The 23,672-nt window shown below is 28.3% G+C and overlaps 1 protein-coding gene across 1 annotated transcript in view; it reads right to left on the bottom strand.

The window, feature by feature from the left end:
* Positions 1-15,464: 15,464 nt before the first annotated feature.
* The window catches only part of LOC148236341 (uncharacterized), a 77,408-nt gene continuing 69,200 nt past the window's right edge, over positions 15,465-23,672 (bottom strand). Inside the window, exons 4-7 of the mRNA XM_088182276.1 lie at positions 19,516-19,717; positions 19,307-19,440; positions 18,979-19,231; positions 15,465-16,191 (exon numbers count right to left, since the gene is read on the bottom strand). Coding sequence (XP_088038402.1) covers positions 16,121-16,191; positions 18,979-19,231; positions 19,307-19,440; positions 19,516-19,717 — 660 coding nt within the window. The 3' untranslated portion in view covers positions 15,465-16,120. The remainder of the gene's footprint in view (positions 16,192-18,978; positions 19,232-19,306; positions 19,441-19,515; positions 19,718-23,672) is intronic.

The raw sequence follows: 23,672 nt of genomic DNA, 5'->3' as shown, positions 1-23,672 counted from the left end.
TAATAGTAAAGTTAAATAAATGTAATTGTAACTTTTATAGTAAAGTTAGATAGATATTTCTACTAGAAAAAAATTAATTTATCTAATAGGCGCTAGTGAAATTATTTGTTGCTCTAAAATTTTTATGATACCTAATTTGTCAGTTACCAAACGTCCATTTGTTGAAAAACTTAATTTTTAGAACTTCAGGTTTGCGTTAAAATTCATGTGCCAAATCTTTTTTTCTTTTGAAAGAAACTTATAAGAAAGGAGTGCTCTGAAAATTGTTAATCTGTTTGTTCAAAATGCGACATATTAAAAAAACAGACTTGTATAATTGATGATTGTAATATTTTTTTTAATTAAGATGTGATTTATTTATAATATTTTATTTTAATCATTGCACATTTTATATTCATCTTAAAGTATTTTAGAATAATTTATTTTTGAAAGATTTCTTTCTTCATACATATTTATTTTTATTTAAGGTAAAAGTAACATTTATTAAGTTTGATTTATAAATGTTTATGTAAATGTTATAAAATAAAAAATACGTAAATACTGCATATCCCTGTTAGTCCTAGACAATTTTACCAAATATTTTTTTTTTAATTTTTTATTTGCATTTTTAATTAAATTATGTTATACATTTAAAACTTGTTTTGTATACTTTCAATGATGAGGTTTTAAAAAGCAATAATTGTTAGTTGAAACAACAATAATTCGTCATATTTATCTTCTTAAAATAATAAAATATAAATCAAGTCTGATTTAAAAAATATATCAACACATTTCAATCATCGTTTATTTTAATTAAATCGTCAAACATAACCTATCTTTATTTAGTAACAGATAAAATTAGTATTGCATTCTCTAGAAAACAGTTTTTCTTTTAAATAAAAATTATAAATACATTTTAATTTAAATTAAATTATTAAGACTTACTTATTTTTAACATATAACAACTTAGTGAAGTATATATTGTGGACTATTTTGGTGAAAATATGTCTCAATGGAGATAAAAATGTACAAATAGTGTATACAATACCTACTTTGCTTTTCCCTTCGCCAGCCATCCCTATTATAAAAATGGCGCGGACATTTTTCTGTTACATAACAGAATTATTAGGAACTGCTACGTAACGTTAGATTTGTCTGAAATAAAGCAAATGTACGCTTTTTATATTGTCACGTCGCGCATTTACAAAAATATCGAAAATGTCAAATTTAATTTTTTAAATTTGCGCCGAAATTTTCGCACAGGTAGATACAGATAAAACTATTTATATATTTCAGTAGTATTGAATGGCAACTTTTGCCCCAATACCGATATTACCGGTGACGTGTCGCTCTATTTTTGTTTTAATAAAATTCGCTGATGCCATAAAGACTTTTTAAACAAATACTGTTTGAAACTGTCAGTTGAAGACATATGTCGCATTTTTTTATATATTTTACGCTTGTCAAGTGACAGTTGACAGCATTTCATTAGCACCTGTCAAATAAATTATATTTTACTAGTAGAAATATATCATATATTTATGTACCGCTAAAAATGTGTTTTAATATGAATTGACTGAAATGCTAATGACAATATATTAACTATTAACTTAAATAATTAGCTTAACCGTAAAAAAATTAAACATTTAAATTTAACTTGTAACTACAAAAAAATAAAACAAAGATTTGATGTCAACTACTTTTGTTCTTTAATTGCGTACAATACTAGTGATAATATAAATTAATAGAAACGAAGCGAAGCGGTACGGTCTTTGATAATAACTTTCTGTTAATGACAGGCATTAGTGTTTTATTGTATTAATAAATACAAAAATATTATAACGCCTTATTCAAGCGAAAGGCAATTTACATATTTTTTAATAATCAAATTCAAATCTTAATAATTTTTAATAATTATATTTCTTTTATCGATTTTTATTAGGACATCACCTTTTGTTACATCTCAAACTTTACTACAACAGTTAGGGCAGGAGAGAATGAACGATTGATTTAATTCGGGCACCAAAATCCCGATCTCGGGTGCTCTCACAAAGGGACACACAATAGGGAAATCGACGTTGTCAAGGATGCTGCGAGGCACAACAAGGACCCGCTCGGGAGCTTCACTTTTGTTCTTCTTATTTATGAGCTCTGGGATCGTGCCAATGGGTGAGTTTCCGTGAAGCAGATAAAGCCCTCCGCCCGTCAGCCAGAAATTGAAGCCAAATTACCAGACACACCCCGCGTATTTCCGACAAAGCTCCCCTGAGATGACTTACGCCGAATTGAACGGCCACGAAGAGACACTTCTAAAACACCGTGTCTCTTTTCAACTGGTGTTTAAGAATAGGTGGTGGAAGGTGGGTTTTAGGGGAAGCCGATAATCGGGGAAAAGGGAACGAATCGCCTTAAAATATATTTTTTGTTGAACAATTATTTTTTGAAGCAACATATATACACGTCAAAGATCAGGAGGGGTGTTGTGACAAGGGTGATACGCAATGCAGGCCATTTAAGGAAAGCACGTTTCCCTGAGCGTTCGGGAGAAATATTAGTGGAATTCCAATAAAATATATAGTGAGTCAAGCTCATCCGGCCGTCACAAGCCGTGTGCCCGCCCATAAGGGTTGGACTCGTAGAGCCCTAGTACTGGTAACAGCAGTAGTGCACGCAAAGGATAACACGTATCTATACTTCTATCGTGACCTAGAAGGTTAACTGCCGTAGTATTTGGACGATGTGACAAAGGATACTTGTGCAACCGTAACCAAAAACTAAAAGAACATTATTGGAGGAGGCGAAGACCCATCTTGGATTGTCGGTCCAATAATGATGATGATGATAAGAAAAAACAATAAGCCAGTTTAGATATTATATGTTAATGAATGGTGAAAGTTAAAATGCTGCCTTTCAAAAATTATATAGTATTGTATATGTAATAAAAATTAATTTATTTTATTGTTGCTATAATTGATTTAGAAAAAATTAAGAAAACTGATAAAACAGATATAAAGCGATTGTTATCATCAGTTTTGTATAGAAGAGTTATTTTGCAAATTTTAGGCAACCAGGGAATATTTTCTTTTTAAAACAATAATTAAATAATTTTACTAAAATAGAAGCAAAATGACTCCTAATTGCTTTAATTGTTTTAACTCTTATGCAATCAGTACCAAGCGCTGAGCTATTTTTAATATGTTTATATATCTTATGATTTTTTCTAATTTAATTTAATGAAAATAAATAGATCTATTAACTTGAGCCAAATTTATGATATTGTTAATTTAATCATTAATATTAATTTGTATTTGATCTGATAAAAATGTTTCAATTAAAATGAAATGTTTATTAAATTTATCAGCTATTTTAATCTGTAGTTAAATCTCCATTAATATTTAGAATAACTTTGGTGAGTGTTTTTGCTAATTGTTTTAATATTTTTCCATATTTTTATTTGCTTATTATTTGCATACTTTAACATTTTAATTTAGTAATCGACTCTGATTAAAATTACAGCATTTCTAGTTAGTTTTTTTCTGGATTAAGATGACTTTCTAATTAAGTTTTCTAGATGCTCATTAAACCAAAGAACATTGCCTATATTTTTATTATCTGAATTTTTGTCAATATTTAATATCTACTTGTACAAGTAGTGATTTTAATTATATTTAAAAAATTAATAAAAGTTTAGATTGATATTTAAATTTTGTAGTTATCAAAAAAAAATTAAATAAATAAATTTTTTTTGTATAATTGCTTCGATTTTTATGTCTATTTTTTCATTTTGCTATATCAATTTTATACATGAATCAATATATTACGTTTCAATAGGTAGTGCTCCATTTTTAATGTTTATTATTTTATTTATTTTAATCTTGTGTATAGGAGGTTTAGTTCTTGTGTCGTTCTTGTATCCTGCGAGGTTTATATATTTGTTTTATCTTTGGGATATACGAATAATGTTAAGGTCCTTTTTACTGATAGTTTCATTTTTAGTTCCATTTTATTTTTTGCAATTTTTGCTTGATTTTTAATTTCAAATACATATTATTTCAAAATCTCAAACAATTATCTCTGTCAAACAGAGATATTTTATTCATTGATTCTTTTTAGAGAGTGGCGATTTCATAAAAACAGTAAAATATTAATATTTCTTGCTTCTTGTATATGACGTTACTGATTTAACATTCATTTATTTTATCCTTCAACACAGATATTTTGCCTCCCTCCATTGGAAAACGGTTAGTTTATTGTAAAATTACATAAATATTTTATTTCAATTGCTTAAATCATGAATAACCTTTGCTGCACACGTCCGTCGAATGTATTCTGTATTTTTTAAATATTACGCATTAACTATTAATCCAATTTCAATAAAATTAAAAGTAAATCGATAAAATAAGGGTTTATACTATATTTGCGTTAACACGGTCAGTTCGACAGCATTCATAGTTGAGAAAGAAATGGCAGGTTTGGGTTTACGCCCCTACAATTAGCTCTAAAGCACACGATACGGATATATGTACGTTCGATATACTTATGATTACTCGAATTGCTTGATAAGGATAAAAAATATTGTTTCAAAGATCTGCGAAGAGCCAAAATTCTTTAAATGTGCAGGGGATCACCTCATCTATAACACAAAGCCTGTTTGCTCAAGCTGCAGTGTAAATTACTCAGCAAACTATAGAAGCTGTATACAGTCGCTAAGAAGCTTTAAAAAAGAAAAGATGAAACAACCAAAGCTAAGAATTTACAACATAAACTGAGAACACTTATATCTACCACAGTTACAAGGCAAGAATCATATGCTTAAATAACATTTTATTAGGCAAATAAAAATGCTGCATTTTATTGGCGAAGATTGAATCAATTGAGAAAAAAATGTTTAGAGTGAAAGATGTAAACATCAGAATTATAACTTATTTAAAATTCCAGTGATTTCAAAAAAAATGCAACATGGAACGCTTATGGTTTACTGAACAGAAAAAAAGAACCGCAAGTTTTTTAAGATATTCAAAAAATTTATATTTGTTTAATTTCAAAAAAACGCACGTTACAAATCAATCTTACCTAAAGATCAGCGACTATAAATTATATAATTTATTAGACCCGCAGAATATAGCAGGAGGAGGTAGCGCTATCATGATCAAAAGAGTTTGACCATTATGAAGAACAGCAAATATAAAAAAATTAAATTTATTTAAACTATTGTAGGAATTATATCAAATAGACAAAATTTATTAATTTAATCTGTACCAATTACCCGATAAAGTACAATTAAAAAAATACAGCTTAATACCTCGGCATGATTTTGGACACCAAACTGCGGTGAAAGGATCATATAAAAGAAAGAAGAACTGGAAATAAAATATAGAAATGTATATTGGCTTATGGGAAGTAGCTCTAAAATATTCACATACAAGTATATCAAGATGTGCCAAACAGTGCCATAATAAAATGAATAAAAAAATTAAATTAAGTGTTACGAAACATTATAAATGCTCCATGATATTCTCGCAATAGAGACGTACATAAATGCTGCTAAACACAAAACAAGAATCCAACAGCACGTCAATATCGAGGCAGTAACCTCCTTAATGTAGACTATCGTTGCTAAAACTCATTTACTATAATATTAGCGATTGTGTAGTATATATCAGAAATCGTTTAAATGACAATGGCTGAACAAAGTGTTAAAAAACAAAAATTAACTATTGATCATAATTTTTTTTTATTAAAAAAATAAATAGTATTGTTTTTCATTCTTCAGACGTATTCCACAATTTTACTCTTACATGCCAATTTTCTCAAAGTAGCTATAATTCCGTACGTATTTAGTTAGCTGTTAATTTATTAAAAGCACTTTCGTTGAGAAATCAACGTGTGAAATGCTTGTATCTTATATTTGTTAAAGTACAAAATAATCCATTACTGTAGAATTCCTCCGAGCGTCAATCTCCGCTTGCGAATTATCATCACGTAAATTAGTTTCGTTTTATAATTGCGCTTTGTATGGGCATATATGTGTATATAATATTTGATGAAATATGCCATGTGAAGTAATTAATATCTTACAATGTACTAATACGTACACGTTAACCCCTTTTGAACTAAATCACGTTTGCTAATGAGCGGAATAATGTTAATAGCGATGACTTCTCTGTTGGCTTTGCTTCGAAATTAATTTGCGTCAAAGACTTTTGAATACGTTCTTATAAAATGTACAACGATATTTGAAAGGTCAGGCTATTTATGACTTATTTTCAAAAAGTATATATTTTTATGAAACGTAATATCATTATATTTTCTTTAATATTTACCTGTTCAAGGAAATCTTTATATAATGAAAATAATATTGCAATACATTTATAATACTAATTAAAAAAAAACCTGGTTTACAGTTTAACCAATACATTGCAGAACAGCAACTAATCTTAACTAGTATTATCTCGTAACCATTTAAATTCACATGGGAGTTGGTCAAATCTTCTTATACGTTATAATTACATGAATATACATACTATGTAAGATATGTACATATTAGTAACCAAGTGTGGATTCTGACTTTGGGAAAATTAAGTTATATGTACAGTAACGCCTAGTTTTAAACTTTCTCTCTATCTCTTCAGAGACGAATTAAATGTTAAAATGTTGAGCATATGTATATAGTCAATTACACTGTTAGACATATGTTATGTATAGATGTAATGAACACGCGCGATACAACACAGTACTTTTTTTAAACAAAAAGGTGCCGGAACTAGCATTTTTCTAAAGAATTATATTAAAATATCATTTAAATTAAATTTAAAGCAGCGAACGAACCGCATTGAAAATTAAACAAAATTATAAAAGACTTGTTTTCTTCTGCTTTTGAAAAATTACTAAATAAGTCATATTTATTTTGACTGGTAAAAGAATCTGGATCTTACAAATATTTAATTAATGAAATCAATATCTGGTTTCTTTGATTATATCATTTCTCCTCAATTTCCCGTTGAAATTTCGAGCTTAGCTCAAAATAAATATTTTCAAATTGTTTTAACAAAAAAATTTGGCTGTAAATAATAATCATGAGACAATTGTCAATAACAGCTGTTTTGGATTATCGAAAAAAATAGCACTAAATTGTTTTGCATTTTGACGATTTCCATGCGTAATTTATTCTTATCGGAGCGGATTCTTAAATCACCAAAGCAAAGATAAAACCGCCGGCCGGTTAAAGTTTCAGACAAGCGCAAATTTGCGAGTCATTCAAATATTTTCGATTTTCCGAGAAAGTATGCATTATTTTAAACAATTCTTAACATAAATATGGATTCAATTTGTTCATTTTCTTGTAAACATCTTTGAAATTTTCTTTGAATTCTCTCCAACAACGTGGAGTACTAAGCTGCCAGACAATGGACCTATATTCAAGGACAACGTACTAACGTATTGTACATTTAATGACAAAACGATACTGGTATATTTTAGGGGGCGTAGCCCTAGGGGTGGTAGACCTCGCGGCCAATGAGACTCTTCGGTGAATCCTATTAGGTTGTTTATTAAGTTATAATTACAATTTTGACTATGGACGATTATGGCGTAATGTTCTCGCGATGAAGGTGTGCAGGTGATGATGTCTTAGGGCTCTGTGGCTGCGTGCGGCTTCTCTGCTGTCTCCAAGCAGTCTGCGTCGCTAATTCTCTGCTTGTCTGGGCTGTCTCGTATCGTGCCACCGATCGTCTCTTGACCATCTGCCCTCTCCTCGTCGGAGTCCGGGCTTATATCTTTTAGAGGATGCACGCTAGCTGGCCAATCACGATTGTGCATCGATCTCCTAGCCAATCGCTGCAATTCTTAGAGTTTGAAAAATCGGATGTGTATTTCGAAAGGCAGTTTTTTGCTTGGGTCCAGACTTTCGAATTCTAAGGAAAGGGTTTGCATTGTGGTGATTGATTGCGTCCGTACCGTTTTGTCACAAAATGGATTCTCTGAACGACCCGTGTTGTGTATAGTCAAAAGAAATCCCTCTTGTGCCATGATGTTTGTCTCATTATTAATGAATGAACGTTTTTGGTCACGGTCATTAACAATGAAATGTGCCTATATGTGTGGTCGCCACAATATTATTTAAAAATATTGCATTTAAACGCTGATTTTTTTAAGAATAGAATATATAAGTGTGATGCTGTATATATACAGTTGTACATGTATGTGTATTAAGGATTGTAGCATCAATAAAATCTTAGTTTAAGTACTCCACGACGATACGCTTCCACACTATAAAATTTTAATACACAGCCACAGTTGTAAAAGTGTACAAGGGTATGCGATTGACAGATATCTTGGTTAACGACTACATATGGCAAATGAGACAAAAAAGTTAGTGGACTAAATTTATAATTTTTTTAGAGTTAAAATATAAATCTTATTATACTTTTTATTGAAGATGACAATAATATGTTATTTTCTTTACTATAATTCTCACAAAAAAAGCGTTGTAAAGTATGTATAATATATATCCGACTTGGTCTTTTCTTATATAAGTTTACAAGAGCAACCGGTTTTGTGATTTTATTACCTTCAAGAGTAAAACTTCTAGGTATGTAATCCGATTTCCATAATAACACTACACTAGAAGTTCTACTGTTACCTCAAAATGAAAGGATAGCTACTTATGTATTCTATTAGGAAATAATTTGAGGGTGTCTTAATAACCCAAAGCTCACATTATTGTACTTCTTTAATTTATCCGCAACTTTATATTAACGTACAAAATTAAAATATGCTGCTTAGTTGTTAACCAAGCGCGTTCGAGATAGGTTATATGAGAAATTTAATCTGTTTTACCATTTATAAATTACAAAGGTTTACTTTTGAATTGAGTAAAAGGAGTACATGTAAATTAGATTTTGAATAAAATTGAAAGGTTCAGTGATGAGAAAAAACTTAAATTAGGATAATTAAAACACAATAGACTCCTAGACGTATCTTAGAATGGATTATATTAAAAAAGGCTGCTGAAATTTAATAATATAGTTTCAAGAAAAATATATTCGTATTTGAAAGACTATGAATATTTTAGTTTACATGAAAAATTGTATCTAAACATTATATATATATATATATACACTCATGTATTTACTTTTATACGTATTATTATTATTCTATTGTGTAACTAATCTTCATGATTTTTTGTGGAACAAGACTCGTTGTTTATTTAAATTATAGATCTTTGTGTAATAAGCACGTTTTACTAAAGATCTGAAACCATTGATATGTTTTCTTGAACCTCTAAAGCAATATCAAAATTAAGGGTTGTTTTATTACCAATACACGAGATTAGTGTATCCTGCAAACATTAAAATAAATTTATACACCTAATAATGTGTCAATATCTTTAAAATATCACAGAACCTTGGTAACGAGTGCTAACGGTACCTGACGATTGATTTAAAATATATCAAAGCTTAGGTGGTTGGACGACGCCGACGTAACAAAAAGTAATAATCAACTCAGAGCCAAAAAATAAAGTAGCTTAGCGAAAGTTCTCTGTAGTATATTCTTTTTAAAGCAAATTAACTAAATCACATGTATGATCCGCAAACTTTTGCGCCACACCATGATCCCGTTTATCGGTCATATGACTTCAGATCTTGGCAGAGACAAAGGAAACTGTATCTCGCTTCTTTTCGGGTGGCTTCTGTGTATAATGACGATAATGGGCACCGCGGCGCGCATAGGTCGAATATATAGATCCAAACTTGTGGGACAATTTAAGACTTTCTCCCGTGTAAGGAGCAACAGCGGGGCTATGATACCGTAACGTATATCCCCCCAGTAAGGACTTAAGACGGGCAATAATTTCCGTTCCGTAAGCTCGCATCCGACATGCTAGGATACGAATACGATCCTAACACAATCTTGATACCTTTATTCGGATCGGTTTACCCCTTTTCGACTAAAGGCGTATCCACCTTCCAATCAACTCTCTGAAGTCTCTTTCTCTCTCTCTCTCTCTCTCTCTCTGTGATATCAGAAGCACAATAATTGATATCTGATACTCACGAGAGTCTCTTGCCAGATTATTATTCGGAAACTTGGTACAATTAACGCTTGGTGGGAATCGCTGCCGATCATCTATCCATGTGTTTTATTTCCTAGTGAATTGAAGCGAGTCGGTGGAGATTTCCACATAAGCACTCGATGAAAGCTGCTGCGTAAGCTATAAAAATAACAAAAGATCTTAATCTTGGATGTTGACTAGTGGATTTGTGAAAGGGGTTCTCTGCAGCTCTAAACATTTACCCGACAATAAATCAAATGTTATCGTTGTAAATGTTATCAATCATTGCTCACTAATCGAATATGATTCAATTATTTTGAGTAGATTAATAATAATAATAATGTACAAAAGTTTTTTATTTGATAAATATTATCTTTATCCCTATCCTTCATGACACAAAATACGCCAATTTTTATAAAAATAAAATATATAGCAACTGAGTATTTATTTTAAATTATGGCATCTGAATTAAAAGCGCTTTTATTTAATAAAATTTGTATTACAATTATTTATAAATTAATTGTTTGCCATAAAGAAAAGACTACTTTTTTAAATTTAAAAATTTCACCTAGCAATGGTTGCAATAATTAAGTAGATTCTTATATTTAAAAATGTGTGAATTTTTTTTTTAATATTATTTTAATATCTAATACAAAAAAATATTTTCATTATTTACTTTTTTCTCTATTTTTATTTAAATAAAATTTCTATTTTCAAATTTTCAAATTTTCAATTTTTCTTTCATATTTTTATTAAGAAAATTATGATTTTTTCCAATATTTATGAGCTGCTATTTTAAACATAATAGCAGATTATTTTGAATAATACAAAACTGGATTAAAATTATATTATCTACAATTTTTTTTTATCGCCCCTTGACTTTTTACAGTAAAACCTAAGCCCAATACAATATATATAAAAATAAATTTGGGTATAATTTCAGTAATAATGACTTACATAATTAACAAAATACATCTATAAGCTTTTAATTATACAACAACAAAAAAGAACCACCCTGTATGAAGTAAATTTGATTCGTGAGCCTAATCTGATTGTATTCCAAATGCGTGTGTCATATTCACAAATCAAAGGTAATCACCTAAATTCTGTTTCGGACACGTATGCTCGACATATAAAATATAACTGTAGACCTATTCACATTTGTTTGCGTGTACCAGTAAACAAGAAAAGTTTTGAAAGTTTAATAGAAATTTTGCGATATCCACCCTCATCCCCCGACTCTAGGCAGTTAGGTGGAAATCAAATAATGTACGAGAGCCCAAACCTACAGCACTCCATTATTTTCTAACAATGGCCGAACGGGAAATGGAGATGTTATTTAACTTTGTTGGAACATTTCGGATGGACGCACGCATATGCGATGCAAAATCGACGACAAAAGCCTTTCTTTTTTAATAAATGACGAAGCTCTTAAGTGTATTCGCTTTCTAATACATCAAAATAATTCAATTTTATATATGTATTTTTATAAAATACCATAAAGATCATAAAAATCAATTTAATATGTATTATATATAAAGTAAAAACTTTGAAAATAAATTGAAGCAAATATGCTCATCAAAAATCACTATCATGAATAAAACCAAAAGAGGTGTGACTTAACTGCCAAAATAGACGCTAGAAAAGCTGATAACAGTTTATTTTTAAAAGTGCAATTTATCACAACAAAACAATATATTTGAGTTATAATTTGTTGGTGGAGAAACTAGGATTATCGTCACTCTTCGTTTGCCTCAGATGCAATTTACTCATATCATCTCGCTCAATGTCTTAAATCGTCTGTTAACGTCTTGTCTTAATGAAATAAAGTGTCACATATTTTATATCCATAATTCGAGACGTCTCTGTCAAATCACAGATGCGGATGTTGGTTGGTTAATCGCATCGCTTGCTCATTTAACCAACAAAATATATTCACGCCTTGAAGTGAAACTTTCAAAGATCATTAATGCAAGAAAGATTTGTCGATAGCAGTTTTTATGCAGGTTAGACGCATTGTGGTTTACACTTTTGTCTCGAGAAATCTTCCAAATAATATGCAATAGTTGATATTTTATTTTCATATTATGTCAGAAAAAAGTATAATATATTATATACTTCAGGTCCTCATTTAAAATTGTGTTTATTTTTTGCATTAAAAAAAAATACTATTTTAAATTTCTGAGAATTTAAAGATATTATTACCATAAAAAATTACATTTCTTACACTTGTCAACTAAATATATAACCGTTCCAAATATTCATTTTAGTGTAATAATAATGTAATACATTATTTTTAATTAAATATAAAAATACTATTATTCATAAACAATTACCCATTTCAATATTTTTATAAAAAAGTATTGGATCAAGCTGTATCTCACCATATATTATTGTACGTCTTTTAAAATAACTGGTTTTCAACTACAATCTAGAGGTCACCATAACGACCACTTGAACAAGGAAGAAAGAAATCTTCCACACATCATCATTAACCCGTTTCGAATGCTTAGACCATATATATCACACAACAAAAGAGATATTTTGTAATACAAAATCAAGTCTTCGTATGAAAAGACGTGTGTCAGAGACAATACGTTCGACTCTACGAATATTATCATTGTTCATTAAACTAGCTGGTTACCACGAAATTAAAAGTCCATTTTTATCGCGAAAAAAAACTATCAGACATGTTTGAGCCTACGTTGTTTCTTAAGCTCATTGGTTACTGATTTTTTATACCATTACTAAAATTGAGCGTCCAAACCCGTACACCTGAAAACTTCGGTACCTCACGACAGTGAGAGACTGACAGCTGGTTAAACATAATTTAACTTATTAAAGTAGTATTTTTTTAAGCCAGTTTATGCTAAAAATAATACTTTTTCTACTAATAATTTTATTAATTGACACTATAAGTGTATTATTTAACTAAATCGGCATTTAACAAAAATAACATTAAAATATTTCCGAATAAATTTCCATTAAGAAAACGCTTTAAGATCCGACAACGCAACGTAAGCAAAGCCAGATAACGCTTAGTGTATTTTCACTTGAATTATTTTAATGTACCAGTATAAGTACAAAAAATAGTTTAGAATAAATATACAAGGATAATCTTCTATTTAAATTGCGACAAGACGCTATTTAAATAAAAAAAATCGAAAGCTGCAGCTTAACACAATTTTTTTTGCTTTGTTAAAAGTTAAATTATGGAACTACAAAATAACTGTTTTAATTTCATTTTTATGTTTCTATCGATCTCTTTTTGGTCTTTCACTTTTAGTTTGTTTCTTGTGTTTTATTATATAATCTGATACTGTAGTTTTTATTACAAAACTTTTTTTAATTACTAGAGCCTTTTTGTTGATTAGTAATTTTTGGCTAACAGTTATGGTTTTCTATTATGGTTTTCCGAGTGATTAAATCACTGATTTTTACCTTTCAATGCTTAGGGCTTAAAGGCTTACAATAGAATAAGACATTTGGTAAAAGTTTCGCTTTTATATTCAGCTATTTAACATGAGGATTAAACATCGTAAGTCGTAAAATCTTATTTTTACTGTTTGCTGATTCAACGACACTTCAGAAGCAAAAGGTCTTATGAAATTATTTTACAAACTACTATACTAAAATATAAAACAATGCATAAAGAAATAATCTTGTTAAGTTGATTTAACAAATTACGAATGGCGTTTTTATTAATGCTCTATTAACTATAAATGGTTCATGAGACGATAAATTATATTTTCGTTCAGCATATTATAATATTATAAGATAAGTGCAATCAAGTCTTTAGTACAAGTACAGATACTAGTACTAAATCAGTACCAAGACGATTCTTTTATACCATTAGACCAGGGGTTTGCAATTTATTGTTTATTTTTCTTATACATATTGCAAGTTGAGAAGCATTCCTATTATAATTGCTTTTATATACACTTTTCAGTATTTTTTGTCATTGAGATAATCAATTTTGTGAAATATCATTGATACGTCTTGTAATTGTTTTTTCCGGATAAGCTTTTTCATTCTAAAAGGCTATTTTTATCGGGACATAATACATCTCCTGTATCAATCATGCAATCCTTAATAAATTCACCCTCTGATAATGATTTATTGCTTTTCGAAATTTTATTTGAAATAAAGTAACTAGGATCGGTAAAATTCAGTCCAGTGTTGTTTCTGTCAAATGTCATTACAGTGGTGTAGTTCTTGGTGCTTCCAAAATAACGCAAGTGTGTGGCAAATTAAATCTATGATGTAAGTCTTGAAATGCTTGAATGTAAATCAAATTTTCTTCCTGATGATCCATGATTTTACTTTTATTTTTTTTTAATAAAAAAATGCTTTATTTTTACCAATGTCTAAACCAACGGCGCTTATAATATTCACTCATTTTTAATAAATATTTGTATATCTCCCGGGTGACCTTTTATTAACACAACCATTGTCGTAAATTTCAAGTTGAGCAGAACAATGTATATTTTAGTACAATACACGTGCTTAAGAAAAAAAATTCTGGTTATTTTAGAAAGTCTGTAGAAGTTTAATTCGTTCTTGGGTGTCTTATATATAACGACTTCTTTTGAAGGTTTGATTGTAAATCGCCTTTGTTGCTTTTAATGCTTTTTACTGTGTTATTATCAGGTGCGTACGGTGAGATACATTAGTGAGAAGAATAGGGCGTGCGGAATGCATGTAACGCATGCTTTAATCTCTCACTCACTCTCGTCACTTAGCACGCGAGCGAGCGAAAGGAAATGTATCTCACCGTACGCGCCTGATAATTATATAGGATCTCTTACAGCACCATTTGGATCATTCATGTCTTCCGGGCGGTCAACTAGAAATTTATTACTATTCTAGTTACAATAATATTGAATACTTACCTTGAAATAATTTATTTTTTCACGAGATTAACGATATTTAATGGTATAATAATATATCTCTAACATTATATACCACAATCGATTTCAGTCTACGCTATCGTATGCTCGTTGGAAATCAACGAGAATTGTAAAGCCTACATGACGAAATCTCCAAGGGAATACTAAGCGGAATAAATGATGGATTATCACACCGACACTGTTCTCTCTGTTTCGGTTTTCCGTGCTAAAGCCATTTTTTTTTCTTGTGTATCATGAAAATATATCTACCTACGTACTTTAAAATATATATATACATAGGAAAACCTTTGAAATATTTTAGGTCTTTAAAGAAATACTAATTATAAATTTTCAATAGCAGAGTTATTTTTAATGTATTGTACTTATGTTTATATTTTTTTTATATCTGAAACGTAAAAATGAAAAGTATGCAAAAATATTAAATTAAAAGTACAATCGATTGTGTTTTTGCAAAACACCTCAAATAAATAAAAAGGAAATATGCTTGAACAAAACAATTACGAGTAAATGAAAGGCAATCATTTTGGTTTATTTTTATTTCATACGTAATAAATAAAACAAACATAACACAATATGATAATCGTTCGTTTGATCACAATAGAAAAATACAATGCATATATGTATACTAGCTTTTATATACGTTGTCATATCGTTATGTTCCTTTACAAATAAAAAATCTCAATAATAACACATAAAAAATGGTAACCACACAAACTCGTATGTAAAACACACCTTCAAATATTTGTAAACGTAACGAAAACACACTTTGTAATTAAACGTGTGATAAATGCGCGTTCATTAACCATGATAAATTAGGGAGGATTTACAAATCATTTTTTACCCTTCTTCTTTCTCATACATTGTAAAATATTGACTTTATTGAGCTCCATGTGTTTGTGAGTCTTAATTGACCTTTCATATACATATATATATATTAATGAAAATATTCATACAATATTATATCATACAAATACATAACACGTGTGTATGTGTGAGAGTTACATATGTTACAATGCAAATTAAAATAATAATAATAATATAAATTTATTGTGTATATAATATATACGTGAATCTTAATTTGTACCTATAGAAATCACTTTATACATTTTTATATATTTTTTTTATTATTATTTATTCTTTATATTTTGTATCGTAATTTAATCGTTTTGTATCACGTTTAAATTAATATGTTGATTATTTGAGCACAGGTCACTATCGCGAATAACAAAATCGACGTCGTGGTTTTATCTGAAAATAAAACACATGATTAGTTATGGAACATATTTTGTGACAAGCACCATATGAAAGAGTAACTTTAATGCTTAGCTTTCAATATTCATTAAAAAAAAAAACATCGATTACTGAAATAGATATGTATATATATATATACACTTTACAAGTGCTAATATAATAGCATAAAGGTAGAGAACTTTATATAACATTGTAACAGCAAAACTATCGTCAGTACACCGCCACTCTTGTCAAGTTAGTGAACAGCTCGAAAACTCATAACCGTAATAATAAACTTGGTTACTATCTATTGCTGCGTATGATATAAAATAAAGTTATAAGCTCACAACTACCGCTTTAATGCTATATATCCAAAAAATAGACTGAAATGCCATAAACTAACTTACAACATTACGCCGTTGAGCACTAAAAATAAATAGAAATAATTTTAATAATAATTTTAAAGATAAAATAAGTTGCGCACATAAATACACCTTTTTATAAAAAGTTATAATTTTAAATATATAAAAAACTATGCGCTTAAAATTTTTTAATTTAAATATCGCGGACTAAAGATTTTGAGAGCATTTAAAAAAAAATATTAAGGATACAAAGCTTAGAAACTCTTCAAAAGTTCAAATCTTAAAAGCTATGCATCAATTTTTTAAATTTAATCATAAAAACTAAGCAACAAATTTTTATATATTGTTCAGAATTCCTAAGACTGCAAGTGTAAAAGCTCTAAATATCAGAAATAAGGCTTAAAAATTAATAAGCCACAAAACAAAGTATATTCTAATTTTATAAAAGAATTCTCTAGTATTTTTAGATCATAAATTAAAACGAAAATCTACGGTTTATCATGTTTTTGTATCCTTTAACTCTTAATTTCTTATTTTTATAATATATAAAGTAAAATTAAACGGAATATTAAAAATCAAAAATCCAAAAAATATTTTAAATTCAACTCAGAAGCTCAAATTTTGAAAGCTCGGACAAAATTTTTAGTGATTGTGCTTTGCTACTCAAAAACTGAAAGCTTAGAGGCTTAAGTCTTCAGAATTTAAGTTAAAAAAATTAAATCTTAAAACCATATACTCAATAGTTAGGTTAAAATAGTTAGGTTCCTGAGCTCGTTAGGTTGAAACTTAAATGTAAAAAGCTCAGAAGAGCAATTCTTGAGTTTTAAAGATGGCTTTTATTGTATTTTTAAGTTTAAAAAAACATTACATTTTAGACATAGGTAGATGAATAAATAAAATAAAATCAATAATATTAAAAGGATTTTATATAATTAACATAGAAAATAATACAACAATAAAGCATTAAGGTTACATTGTTTAAAGATGGAAAAGAAAAAGTTTTGTCTTAAAATGAACCATTTTTAAAAATCTAATTTTTTCCCTAAAAAGTTATTATATTTTAAACTCTAAATATATATGAAAATGATAAATTCTAAAACAAATATTTAATATCGTGAGACAAAAGCAAAATTCAAAAATTCTGACGTAAAAGCTCAAATTTTAAAAACGCTTATTTCAAAAGCTCAGACTGTTGAAAATTTTAAAAAAAATCTTAAGTTGGCAGTCATGAAATAATGATTTAAATGTGCAAAAACTTTTAAAATTATCAAACTCAAAACATAGTAAAAAAGTAAAAATTAGAATATCATAAAATAAATACTTTGACACAAGAATTTGAAAAAAATTTTAAACAAAAAAATTTTTTTTTTTAAATAAAAAAAAATAGCTTTAGTTTTTTAAACATAAAAAATAATATAAAGAATTAGAATCTCTATTTTTTAATTTAAAAAATATTCAAGACTAAGAATCTCAGATATTGTTAATTTAAAATTAATAACTTTTATAGATTGGGGACTCAAATACTAAAATCATTTTTTTCATTATTTAACTTTGAAGCTTAAAACTCAAAAAATAAAAATTTCAAGGCGTAATTTATTAATGCACAATTTTTAAAACGTGAAATATTTCAATATAAAAGCTCATAAGAGCAAGTGTTTTGTATTAAAATTTTATTTTAATTTGCAAATCAAAAACACTAACTAAATCAAAAACAAAAATTAAAAAATTTATAATATATAGTCCAGATATCTTAAAGGTGCTAAAGTTAAGGTTACCCTAAACAAACCATTCTTAAATCACAATTTTTTAAGGCTTTAATTTTTAATACTAAAAAATAAATATATTAGTTTAAAGATGATAATCAAAAAAATCATAAATCTAAAATTAAATAAAAGCAAAAGATCGAATTTAGAAAACACAATTTTTCAAACAAACAGAAGTTCAAATTACAAATTCTATGTGTGAGTTTTCTTATTTATAGCACGTTTAAGCTTAAGGCGCAAAAGCAAAAAGCTCAGAAAATCTTATTTAAAAAGTCGTTGGAAAGCTTGAAAGTTTATTATTTTATTTTTTAAAGCATATAGCTTAAAAACAAAAATCCAAGACTCTAATATTCTAAACTAAATCATTTGATAGTATAAAAGCTGGCTTTAAAGTATAAATCCTTAAACCTTTTAGTTAAAAGCTTACTACTATGTTTAGTTGAAATCTCAATATGAAGTACAAATCCTAAAACCTTTTATTTAAAAGCTCAATATTAAGTTTGTAATAAAAAACGTCAGTGTCTAATTTTTTAATTTTGCGGTTTTATTGAATATATTTTGTACTTTTAATTAACTAGAAAACTTAATAGCATTTTATTGGTGACTCAATAAATATTACTTTGAATATTTGTTTATCATAGTTTTTAATTTATTTAAATATATATTATAATAATTCTCACCTGCAGCATTAGGCCATTCTAACTTTTGGTTATGCAAAGTCTGAGCGTCAGCTAGAATGGCCATTGCAGCCGAAGACCTCGCCGGAGCAGGTACGGCTGCAAGGGCTGCAGAACAAACCACCCTTAGGACTGCTCCACTGCTTCCTCCACTCTTAAAGTGCCCTTTTGATAGCACCATCCTTAATCTAGCCAAACTGCTAGACAGATCGTCGTCCACAGGTACCTCCATCCTCGTCATCTCCTGCTGCTCGACCTTGATAATTCACAAAATATTCATAAAACCCAGTGATTTTTAATTTATTTTAAACTTGATTGATTCACACTTTACCTCTTCGTTATTTACATATAATTTGAGCTGAGCAGGGGGCGCCGAGGGTGCGGATTTGCAAGTGATGTCCAACAAATCGCCAATGGTGTACGCCGCCCTAAGCCCCTCTATCCTAGGCTCCTCTAGGGGGAACGCTGCAATTTTCGGGTAAAGTTTTGACGATTAAATGTAAGCTCGCTCGTTAAGTACACGTAATACAAAACACAAACCTGCCACGGTCATATTTCTAGTTTCAAAGGCCGTCCTAAAAGTCGGAGCCTCCGTGGAAACTTCGCAGGTGTAGGCGCCAGAAGCAGCGGGGGATAATTGTTCTAGCCTAACTGTACACTGAGATTTTGAACATGCCTCCACATTGCCTGTGGGCGATACTTCCAATCTGGCCCCCTCAAATGGAAAAGTCAGCACACTGGGCTATTAAACAAAATGGTTATGGTGTTTATGTCAATAAAAAACACGTGGCTAGTAATAATGGATGGTAATTAGATGAGAAACCAGCATCTTAAGATGCTCGTTTTTCTGATTTTTTGCTAATGTACATGCGTGTGCTTATCCTAGAATCTTTATTACAATTTTATTTTTGTGTTTTAAATTATTTAAAATTATATGGTAAATATTTTTGTTGCAATATTTTCTGGTACGTAAGATACTATTTTAATTGCATATATTTATTATACATATACAAAGCATATGTTGGTTCACCTGCTGACGATTAGTAAAATACCTCAAATGAAGCTCCAAGAAAAGCACAAATGGTGGCAACCGTTTTAAAAAAAACCGTGTTAAAAAGTTCCATCATCATAAGTGGTGAATTATTTAAGATCGCCAATTTTAGTAATCCTTATAAATATATCATATAATATTTTAAAATTCAATACCAGACATAGAAAAAGTCCACAGCTGCACATTAATATCTTGAAAATATGAATAATTTCTGTATTTTCATCAATTAAAATGTAATTAAAAAAAACAATGATATTTTAGAAAACATTGCTATCGAAGTCTGAAATTAATTTCTTTATCAATTAATTACTAATTAATAATTAATTTCTGAAATTCCAGAAATGACTCATATTTTCGAGTCATTAATGTGCAGCTGTGGACTTTTTCTATGACCAGTATTAATTTTTAAAATTATATCATTATATTTTTTATCAGAAAGAATAATACTTTATTTTAGCTTTTTCAGATAATTTATTATGACAAGAACTTTTTATTATTTATATATTTTATTATTTTATTTTGCTTAATAGCTAATTTTTATGCTAATGAGATTTCAACTCTAAACATACATACATATCAATTTTGATTTTTCAGATACGATATAAATTGAGAAACACTAGATTTTATATGCGATTTGAGCAATTGTTTTTTTTATGTATTAGTAATTAGCTTATACTTCTAATCTGCCGTGATAATTATTTATAATATTTGTTTCAATAGTATTTAATTAAATAAGTTAAAACAAATAATTTGAAATACTTCTGTATTTTTCTGTAGTATTCTCTAATATCCTTTTATTTTCTTACGATATGTGAATATTTTTATTTAGTTACTTTAGTTACTACAACCTGAAAAAAAACAACAATGGGTAACGAAATTTAATGTAATATATTTTATTCATATAAAACAAGATTAATGTGATTTGTATATAATATATTCTAACTATCAGTACCGTTTTTTTATTTTTTTTTTAATCACAAATTAAAATATATTTTTATTTTAAATAAATTAACATTTTATTACTATTAAAACAATTTGAATTTAAAATCATTAAAATTAAGTAAAGTGCTTGTTTCTAGAGATTACTATGTATAACTAATCGAGCTATAAGTTGAATATAAAATGTACTGACTGTAAAAAATATTCACAAAACATCAAATTGATTATGTAGCAACACAATCAATCCCCTCTTATTTAAATTTTTGGCAATAAAAAGTATATATATATTTCAGATTTTAACAACTTTGATGCTTTTTTTGCATTTTTGGTTAATTTAATCGATCGTTATGCAGACTTGAAAAATAATTTAATATACAATATAATTTTGTGATGAATACGACTCAAGTTTAAAAAGCTTTTTATGACAAACTTTTTTAAATTACAACTCTTCTATTTTGTAAAGTTGTTGTGCTGTTTTGGCAAGAAATACACGTTTATACACTTCAATCTAGATGTTATTTATAACAGCCATCGCCATAAGAACTAATACCCAAAAACAAAATAATGAATAAAAACTCTTTTTAATGGCCGAAATTCCATAAATTACTCATAATTTTGAATTCATATTTTGCATACACTTGAATTATTTTTTATGTTTATTAAATCAATACCTATTATGTTAAATAATAACTTACTGTCTGAAGCAATCAAAACAAAATTATTTTGAAAAGCAAAATATTTTTTTTTTATAATTAAACCAATATTTAAAAATCTGTATTAATTATGTAATAGACAAACTGTAGTTGTGTGATCTATAAAATGTAACTTATAACTAAATAACTGATTAATATTAGATTGATCCGAGCAAGGTAAGCATATAAACCACTTGATTTATTGTTTGCAAAAATAGTTTATGTATATATATATTTAGTTAAAAAACATATTTATATTTACTGTTAATTTAATATTATTTAGATATCTATTTTATCTGTTTTAAAAAAATACTATATCTATAACTATATACATGCCATAACTATGTTGTGTGTAACACAAAATAAATTAATGGATCGTCTTCTCTGCATCAAAATAAAATAAATAAAAATAAATTATATTCCCTACAAAACTCAATATAACTTGTCGGTTTTCATTATATCGTAAACTAAGATTTCTCATACAACACTACTGTTTGCAGGGCATTTCACAATTCACCACTTACGAAGTATCTCTCGTATTTGCAAAAGCAAAATAAGGACAAACATGCACGTTCTAAATAGTGCGCCTTATATTTACATGTACAAAAATATGACAGTAATAAATCTCTCTGTTTGTGTTGTTACATAGTATTGCACACACACACGCGCATAATCCGTTGCTAACACAAGAATGAGTCTGAATAAATTAAAGATGAGATAAAAGCAACAATAAAAAACGCGTAATAAAAGAAATGGACAGTGCCGCCGGCGTTGCTTAGGGATTTGGAATAAAAATATGTATTGTGTATAAAAATAATTTATTCACAAATATAAATTCGCATTAAAAAAACGCGTGATGAATAATACATTACGTGAATTTTAAATTTATTTACATTTTTTATTTATTAAAAATCGCTATAAATAAACACAATGAAATATTTACTATTGACCAGTCGGAATGCTTTGTTGAAATTCGAATATTAAAAGTGTTCCCGGCAATGTGTGAAATTTAGGAATTTAATGAAACGCCTACACTTTTATTTATATTACCCGAGAGACTTAATAGGATCTTGAAACATTAGAAGTATATGAATTTAATTTGTAAATTATGATACATAAATTTATTAAATTAAATTTTAATAAGAAAGACAACTCTTCATTAGATAAAAAGCGAATGATAGTATAAGTGTAATATTAAATAATAAATAAAAAGTCGTATAATCAAATCGGTTAAAAAGATAAGATCTACATATAGAGTATTATAGTATGCGAAATAACTGATGCACGTTTATTATTTTGTTATATCTAAAATTCGTCGAACCGATTAAATTAATTGTTGTTCCACATTATCTATTTAAAAATTAAATTTGAATGACATTATTTTCCGTAGTACGAAGAACGACGTAGGTATACCGTATGTGTTAAAATCTCATACCGCGCGAAGAGCAATGTATTATAAATAATTTGAACAAAAGCGAGAGTTTTGAACAATTTCAGAACGGCATAAACGCTCTTAAGCATTATAGTGACGATAGCAACACCGACTATGATTCAATAAGGATCAAAAAAATCAAATTATTATATAAAAAAATGTATGTTACTACTATATTCTGTATATTTTTATAACCATATAAAACGAATTTTAAAAATCTGGTAGGCATAAAAGCGTTTAATAAAACATATCAAAACATTAAAAATAATATAACAAAACATGCACATTATTAAAATTTCATAAAATGCTGGTCTTATTTTAAATTATAATTTTTGCGGTATGTGCATATATCGCAGCGCCGGCTCATATTATTTGGGCGTAAATTAATAAATAGTTGATAGCGCTTAAAGTTCATTGCTAATAGCACACTAGTGCTGAAATATTTCACCGATCTTCAAAGCTCGGTGGTGCTCCTTTTTCGGCTCCACGCTTATCAGAATGACATTGAATAAAACGAATATCCTTTGTCTGATCAAATGTATTATGTTTTAAAACATGCAGTTTCTCTGCCACTTCTGCATAT

This window comes from Plectrocnemia conspersa, unplaced genomic scaffold, assembly GCF_051122295.1.
Source record: "Plectrocnemia conspersa isolate PC_06_02 unplaced genomic scaffold, ASM5112229v1 ptg000003l, whole genome shotgun sequence".
Classification (NCBI taxonomy): Eukaryota; Metazoa; Arthropoda; class Insecta; order Trichoptera; family Polycentropodidae; genus Plectrocnemia; species Plectrocnemia conspersa.
Note: the sequence above shows the minus strand (reverse complement) of the source record. Positions and strands in the feature narration are given on the sequence as shown.